This window comes from Papaver somniferum, chromosome 11 (genome assembly GCF_003573695.1).
Source record: "Papaver somniferum cultivar HN1 chromosome 11, ASM357369v1, whole genome shotgun sequence".
Lineage (NCBI taxonomy): Eukaryota > Viridiplantae > Streptophyta > Magnoliopsida > Ranunculales > Papaveraceae > Papaver > Papaver somniferum.
The window spans coordinates 13,188,274-13,196,217 of NC_039368.1; the positions used below are offsets into that span (position 1 = coordinate 13,188,274).

At 36.7% G+C, this 7,944-nt stretch overlaps 2 protein-coding genes across 2 annotated transcripts; one reads left to right on the plus strand and one right to left on the minus strand.

Moving 5' to 3' along the window:
* Nucleotides 1-209: 209 nt before the first annotated feature.
* Nucleotides 210-4,917, plus strand: LOC113320480 (protein RETICULATA-RELATED 6, chloroplastic-like). Its single transcript, XM_026568388.1, has 7 exons — nt 210-946; nt 1,328-1,457; nt 1,862-2,392; nt 3,340-3,447; nt 3,551-4,099; nt 4,282-4,398; nt 4,559-4,917. The coding sequence occupies exons 1-7, from the start codon at nt 303-305 to the stop codon at nt 4,724-4,726; spliced, it is 2,247 nt and encodes a 748-aa protein (XP_026424173.1). The 5' UTR covers nt 210-302; the 3' UTR covers nt 4,727-4,917.
* A 203-nt stretch (nt 4,918-5,120) lies between these two features.
* LOC113320481 (arogenate dehydrogenase 1, chloroplastic-like) lies at nt 5,121-7,944 on the minus strand. Its single transcript, XM_026568389.1, has 6 exons — nt 6,513-7,944; nt 6,108-6,432; nt 5,830-5,912; nt 5,666-5,735; nt 5,499-5,573; nt 5,121-5,381 (listed from the first exon to the last, which is right to left on the minus strand). The coding sequence occupies exons 1-6, from the start codon at nt 6,683-6,685 to the stop codon at nt 5,310-5,312; spliced, it is 798 nt and encodes a 265-aa protein (XP_026424174.1). The 5' UTR covers nt 6,686-7,944; the 3' UTR covers nt 5,121-5,309.

Consider the following 7,944-nt stretch of genomic DNA (forward strand, 5'->3'; position numbering starts at 1 on the left):
CAATGGATTACAATCTCAAAAATACAAAAAAGCATCATCTTCAATTTCTTCTACTCCAAAATCCAAATCTTCCACGTACGAATATGCTGTCATTTGTGGATGAGATCTACAACAACATATTCACCATTAGATCCATCCTCAAATTCCCAGCTCTCCACAAATCTCCAACACTCATTTCAACAGTCGCAGTCAAACTAACCCAAAACTCGTACCTAAACAAACAGACCCGTTTCCTCATTCTTTCTTTTCTCTCCATGGAGTAGTGAGTTCAATGAGAGAACTGTTTTCTTGAGTTCTCAGAAATGAAAACTTTAGAGTCAAAAACAGTCTTATCTTACACTCAACACCATCGGAAAATCAAACAGTTCAATGCCGAGAGACCAAATTTCAGAACAATTTCTCCTCATTCTAAACATCCAAAAACCAATCTAAGAATCCGTTCTTGTAAAAATTCTGATGAAAAAATTGTTACAAAAATTCCAGATAAAACAGGAAGACGAAATGTATTGGTTACACCAGCTTTGGCGATTGGATCATATTTCTTAAGATCAATTGTGGTTAAGGCAGCTGAAGAGAAAGGAGTAGAGGAGAATGGAGTAACCACAACTGGGACTGCTTCTCCTCCTGTAGCTCCAGTTGTGGAGAAAGAGAAGGCAAAGGAAGAATTAGAAGTGATAATATCTAGGGTTTATGATGCTACAGCAATTGGAGAACCATTAGCTATTGGAAAAGATAAGAGTAGAGTTTGGGAGAAATTAATGAATGCGAGAATTGTTTATTTAGGTGAAGCTGAACAAGTACCTGTTCGTGATGATAAAGAGCTTGAATTAGAGATTGTTAAGAATTTAAGGAGTAAGTGTTTGCAGAATGAAAGACCTATTTCTCTTGCTCTTGAAGCTTTTCCTCTTAATTTGCAACAACAGCTTAACCAGTATATGGATAAAAGGTTTGATTTTTTCATTACTTGATCTCTTTTACAATTACTAATATGAATGAAACTTTCATAATTTATCTAGATAGAGTATCTTATCTCAAGTTGATGTATGATCAGATTTTGATGAATTGGTTTTGGGCAGATGTAATGCTAGTTAGTTCCATATTTCGGCTTGATTAAATGAAACAATGCTTAGTTTTGTCTAGACCTCGTAAAATATCTTGAATTGATAGTAAGAAAGAAAGAAAGAATGTGAATGAGGAGAACCATTTTTATGTTATTCTGTTCTTTTTATTAGTAATTGATGGTGCCTTTTATAAGTTAGAGAGTGTGAATGTTCTTAGTTGCAGTGTTTTGTTACTTTTTATTCTAAATGTAAAAAATTAATGGCAGCATTGATGGTGAAACTTTGAAGTCTTACGCATCACACTGGCCACCAGAACGCTGGCAGGAATATGAACCTCTTTTAAGTTATTGTCGTGATAATGGAGTTCGCCTTGTTGCTTGCGGTACACCACTTGAGGTATTTCTTACCTGCATCTCTGACATCTACTAGCGTGCATCTTTTAATATGTATTCGTACATTCTGCTTAAGCATGTTACCTGGACATATTTTGGTTGAGGTAGAGAATGGTGAGATTTGCGTTAACTGATACATGACTTAAGAAATGGATTTATTGGAAACATAAGATAAATCCCTATAACACAGAACGCCAAATATGGTCATCATCATGCACTTGAACGTTATATTGTTCGTACTGGCGTTAAGTTTTTGTCTGGAAGCTAGAGATTTGACATACATGGTTTAGGGTGTCTATAACTGCTGGCAACAATTTGTCAGTTGATGCAGCTGCTTAACCAGAGTGTGTGGCGAGAACACGAATCTATGCACTAGTCGTGGATATATACTGATTCTCAATTTGACAGGTACTGAGAACTGTTCAAGCGGATGGCATAAGTGCCCTTCCTAAGGAAGACCGTAAGTTATATGCTCCTCCAGCTGGGTCAGGTTTCATTGCAGGTTTTTCATCCATGTCCCGCAGGTCACCAGCTGATCTAGCTTCACCAAATCCAACGGTTCCTTTTGGACCAAGCTCGTATTTATCCGTACAAGCAAGAGTTGTCGAGGACTATACAATGTCTCAAGTCATCCTTCAAGCAGCTGTGGATGGAGGTTCCACGGGACTGCTAGTAGTGATAACAGGTGCAAGCCATGTCATGTATGGATCAAGAGGGACAGGGCTGCCTGCTAGAATTTCAAAGAAAATGCAAAAGAAAAATCAGACGGTCATATTACTTGATCCGGAGAGGCAACAACTACGAAGAGAGGGAGAAGTTCCTGTTGCTGATTTCTTGTGGTACTCTGCAGCAAGACCTTGTAGTAGGAATTGCTTCGATCGTGCTGAAATTGCTCGAGTGATGAATGCAGCTGGCAGGAGGCGAGATGCTTTACCTCAGGTTGGTAATTCCTCTAAAATTTCCACCTTTTCTTGAACTGTTTCTGCCATTTCTGATGCTTATTGGGATAGTTAGAAAGTTAAAGACAATTGATATTGTATTATGCAAGGATTATATCTAATCGATGCAAAGGAAAGGATTGCATTTCCATAATTTTTCAATTACATGTCTATTTGATGTTGGCTGCAACATGCTCGGATTGCAACCTTATAATTAGTTGACTTGGGTAACACTTGTGCGGGCTTAGAAGCTCCCGGAGTTCACGGGATCTAGTATCTATTGTAGCTAGACCTCTCTCCCGTATATCAATCATTCATGGTTGAGTGTGTGCTCACACCTTGTTAGGTCTCTAGACCTCTCTCCCGTATATCAATCATTCATACTTTCCACTCTAACATTTAGGGGTTTGAAGAAGAAGTGGTTGGTTATAATGAAGCCTCACTGTTTGCCTCCTTTGTTGATTACTCACATTCCTATGTTCTTTTGATTTTTAAGCTCTACTACCTCAAACTTTAAATCTACACTAATTTCAGTTTCAATTCAGCATCCATCCTCATGAAAGAGTGTGGAGGGGATGATGGGTTTATTTGTCAGACCATGATGCTCTACCTTGTTGTCTCTCATAGTCCAGTTCTCTTAAAAATTTTCAGTCTTAGGACTCTCTTATTTTTCCTACTTCTTTTCTTTATATTTGTCTTCCCATTTTTCGTATATTGATTCACGGTACTATTTTTCATTTATTGATTTATGGTCATGTTTTCCTTGACTTGCTAGTATACTTTTGTGCTGCACTGATTGCCGAAGGAAAAATCATGTTTCTGGTTCTAGATTTTTTTTACTACCAGGACATATCTTCTATACATTTCATGATTATGTTTAGTACACATTCATAAGATTTCATCAGTCCAAATAAAATTTGTGATTGTTATCTTTGATATGTTAACCAGGACATACAGACCGGACTTGATCGTGGTCTCATAGCACCAGAAGTATTACAGAACTTCTTTGATCTGGAGCAATATCCTGTCATTTCTGAACTCACTCACCGCTTTCAGGTAAACATTGTTTCTGGAAGTCTCTCGTTTCTTTCTATTCAAAATAGTACATCACAGTAAAAAGGCAGTGATTGTACATGCCTTTCTTTTACTCTTCGTGCAGGGTTTCAGGGAAAGATTGTTGGCAGATCCCAAATTCCTAAATAGGCTAGCTATAGAAGAATGTATCTCAATAACAACGACACTCATAGCACAATATGAAAGGAGAAAAGAAAATTTCTTTGAAGAAATTGATTATGTAATTACAGATACAATCAGGGGAGCCGTTGTTGATTTCTTTACCGTGTGGCTTCCTGCCCCAACTCTAACCTTTCTTCCCGATGCTAGTGATATGGCTGTGCCGGAGAGCATGGATGCATTACAGGGTATTCTTGGATCCATTCCAGATAATGCATTTCAAAAGAATATTGCTGGCAGGGACTGGCAGTTGAATAATAGGATTGCGTCTGTAATTGTTGGGGGTCTTAAACTTGCTGGAGTCGGGTTTATTTCCAGTATTGGTGCTGTTGCTTCTTCCAATATTTTGAACGCAATACGCAGATTGCTTAATCCTGCACTTTCTGTTGAGGAAAACAGCAGAAGGACTCCACTACTTAAGTCAGCTGTTGTTTATGGATCGTTTCTCGGAACTTCAGCAAATATACGGTATCAGGTGGGGGTGCTTTCTTCTAATAATAAAATTCCAATCCTCTTTTCTTCTACTGGAAAAGAATGTTGTTTTTTCTTTTCGTGATACCAAAACTTGATAGATTCCCCACTTAGGATTTCGCAAGTCTTGATATCCTGTCATAGTACTGTTCAGCATCCTTTAATATGAACTGCATAAATATTCAGATTATTGCTGGCTTAGTGGAGCACCGGGTTGGAGAATATCTGCAAACTTCTCAACCTATTCTCGTTAATGTTCTCTCTTTTGTTGTTCGCACACTTAACGCTTACTGGGGAACCCAGGTAAGAATGATCTCATATTGAATTCTCTTTTAAAACTGATCTGGTCCTTTTACCTCGATTTTTTAAAATATTTATGAAGATGTGTTCATTTTGAATCGCAATCATGCTTCTTCTTTCTCTTGTTACCTCGAATTTAATTTGTTTTTGTATAATGTTGCAGCAATGGATTGATCTTGCACGGTCGACAGGATTGCAGAAAAGGAAGGGTGAATTAACTTCTTCTGAAATATCTGATACTTCTGAAGTATCCACATTGAGTGGCAATGCAATCCAAGAATCTAGTATGATAGAGGAAACCCAGAACCAATCAGGTGATAATCCTACATAGAATAACGCTCTGACGACTTTGTATCAATATCTATTCTTTGTCGTCAATTTTGTACCGATACTCCTACAGATAAGTTGAGAAATATAGCAAAACAAGTGTCAAAAATCCATCCCTGTATCTCTTCTTCATAGCCATTACATTTTTTGCTTGTTTGTATAGATTTCTCATATTCCATTTGAATTCACAAATTAGATTCTGATCTTTGTGGAAAGATATCCACTCAAAAAGACACATAAGTTTTTGTGCACGTCAAGAAAATGAGAGGATCTTCAAAACAGATGTTCATGATATTTTTATCTGCATCTAGAATATTCCAGAATACAACACTGGGTAAAAGCCCCAAATCTTTGTCTCATTTAGGAGTAAAAATAGTACACTGCTACATCAGAACGCCTTTTTCCTTTTGATGTATGAAGCTTGTTAGAGTTTCATGTAAGATGCATTATCAGGATCCAATAACAAACAGAAAAGTTTGTTACATTGCCAGTTACAATAACAAAAAAGTTTTTTGGTTATGCTACAAGGAAATGAGGACAACAAACAGGAATACAAGACAAATGAGGTGTATGGTTATAATGATTCACTACAAGGTGTCATCCATTGTTGTAAGCAGTTTCTGTTTGACCGTCTCCAATGCAAGCTCCAAGTTCTTCAGCTGTATGATCCCAAATGATATTATTCTTTCAGTAATCATGCAATAGAATTTGTGTGCAAAAAATGATGGTTAATCATAATTTTAGGAAAACAACAAGAAAGATGGTAGATATGTTACTTCTTGTTTAGCAAATCTATTGTGCACAAACAATCCTGAATATAAGTCGAAACTGTCCGTCACAAGGGTCTCTTTCTGCAGTTTAGAACACCTTGAGAAAGTAAATAGCTATAATTTGACAGTGTAAATCAAGCAGATAGCAGATCCTGATAACTTTAACCCCTTACCAACTGAACTAGGTTCTGAAACCCTTTTGTATCCATGGATGTGGACTCAATCTCCATCTCTGACAAGACCCTGTTTCCTTGGAGAAAGTTAGTGTAAGATTTCACACATCTAAATTTACTGTGAAGTTCATTTGTTTTTGATAAAGATAAAACTAGATTTTTACCTTGCCACAGTACGAGTAAGAAATTGACTTCTAGCAGCCAATTTATCATGTTCTTCACAAGACATCTCCACCATTCTGCAACCCTGTAATAGTTTTAGAAAATTGTTCCATCAAATAGCCTAGAATCTAATCAGCAGTGAACATGACATTAGTCCCCATGGCATTAGCTACAATTGCAGCAGTTTCATTTGTCAGTGACAGAGAGAGATATTGCAATTTGCAGCTTTCTTATACTCTCTCTCTTTCACAACAAGTGTTGTAATGCTTATGGGGTTTACCTCATTTTGGAAAATCTGAAGGAAGCGAGAACAGACATCTTGATTTCTAATCCGAACTTTATCGTAAACAACTGGTAAATCGTTCCATCCATTTTTCCCACTACCAGGTCCAAACATTGGGTGCGTACACAGTACATCAAAATCCTCCGGTAGTAACTCTAACAGTACTTCTTTTGGGTGTTCTTTGACTGAAAGAACTTCTGAAAAAAGCGTTGGTTTTTTCAATCGATGAATCGGAACCGATTTTAAAACTTCAGACAGAGATAAAATTGATGTGCATATTAGTATCACGTCATGGTCTTCATCCATGAAGTTATCTATTTCTCTGCAATATGAAAGAATCATCATTTTCGAACATATGTATGTGTGTGTTACATGTTAAGATTTAATTGCATAAAAGGGTACCTGAAAAATTTGATACCCAGTTGAGAAGAGAGAAGTGAGTAATCAGATCGAGATGTTGCTGATAAAGCATGTCCTTGATTGACCATTCTTTTTGCTAGAAACTGTGCAAATGTCCCGAATCCTATGATTCCGATACCAAGTGTTTTTGTCGATGATGATGATGAACTAGACATGGCTGCTCTGCTGTTTTGAGATTGGAGAGAAGAATTGTGCAGCGTGGTGGTTCAGATGAGAATTTTCTATGGTTTTGGCCGGCTGATTGCATTTAAGCTTGAAACGACAATGATTTTGTGGAGCTTTGACGGCCGAAAGTCAATAATACAGTGTCAGATTCTAAAAAGTGGAACAGCAATACCTAAGATCTATAGTATACACGAATTGGTTCCGGGATAACATTTTTCCAGCAAACACACTTGACAAAATAAGAATTAAAGAAATGAATAAAACTGGAAATAGTCTCGATAATAATGGCAACTAATAATTGCATATTCCGTGTTAGGTGGGTTGGTATTCCCTTAAATTTCAGTATCCAAATCTTTTTCTTTATTTTGTCGGCAGCGGAAAATGCTAGAAACCACGCTAATGCTGATCGCTCCTTTCACGCGTTCTTATGTGTCATGTAGATGTGGGATAGGAATCCACTGTTGTGGTACTTCAATGGCAGATTTTTTCTTTTCGGAATCATCAATGATCCTTCTTCAGCTCTTCCTATATGTTTTATCCTTTTATCTCATGAGACAATCTAGGATTTTTCCGCATCTGAACCAAGAATCAAAAAAGCTTGATCTATCTCCAAAAAAAATATAACCAAAATGTGTTCAACTATGGCCTTGGTTAATTACATAAACGAAAATCAATTATTTCTTATTCTTATCTTAATTTTCAATTGATTTCTGAGTAATTAATGAAAATTATAAAACCGAAACGAGATTTGGGAGAAAAAGACATGTTCTGTGTTTCGTAGTTTGTTAATTGCAGTTATGAACCCTATTTGCAATCAATCTTATCTAGGTTCCGAAGTTGTGCTAGTACTGGATATCAGTGATGGGTTTTACCAATCTAAAGGTTAATTAGAAAATACATATACAAGTTTTTTTTATTTTATAGATGAACAACTATCTACCACAATCACACGGAAGAACAATTATAGATGGGTTCTGAATCTTCTGATCAAAATTTGCAGTAAGGTGGGGACACTAAGGTGTTTGATGTCAAATTGATGCAGAATCCGCTTTCATCGAACTCTTGATCATAAAGAAATCATTAGGAGAATATCAACAAGATCTCTGGATCTAACTAAAGCTTCTGTTCGATGATTTTGGAAGTAAATTTTTTTCCTCTCTTTGATAATCACGATTCACAATTATGGGGAGGAACAATTATTCTTGTTGGACATCGAAGACGAAGATTAGAATTGTTTTGGGGAAAAATA

Bases quoted from the DNA above. Each gene is read 5' to 3' on its own strand.
- LOC113320480 (XM_026568388.1), top strand. From the start codon at position 303: ATGAAAACTTTAGAGTCAAAAACAGTCTTATCTTACACTCAACACCAT. The intron at 1,458-1,861 runs GTATTTCTTACC...TCAATTTGACAG, and splicing joins CTTGCGGTACACCACTTGAG to GTACTGAGAACTGTTCAAGC. The intron at 4,100-4,281 runs GTGGGGGTGCTT...ATAAATATTCAG, and splicing joins CAGCAAATATACGGTATCAG to ATTATTGCTGGCTTAGTGGA.
- LOC113320481 (XM_026568389.1), bottom strand. From the start codon at position 6,685: ATGTCTAGTTCATCATCATCATCGACAAAAACACTTGGTATCGGAATC. The intron at 6,433-6,512 runs GTACCCTTTTAT...TTCATATTGCAG, and splicing joins CTGGGTATCAAATTTTTCAG to AGAAATAGATAACTTCATGG. The intron at 5,574-5,665 runs GTAAGGGGTTAA...TCTAAACTGCAG, and splicing joins TTCAGAACCTAGTTCAGTTG to AAAGAGACCCTTGTGACGGA.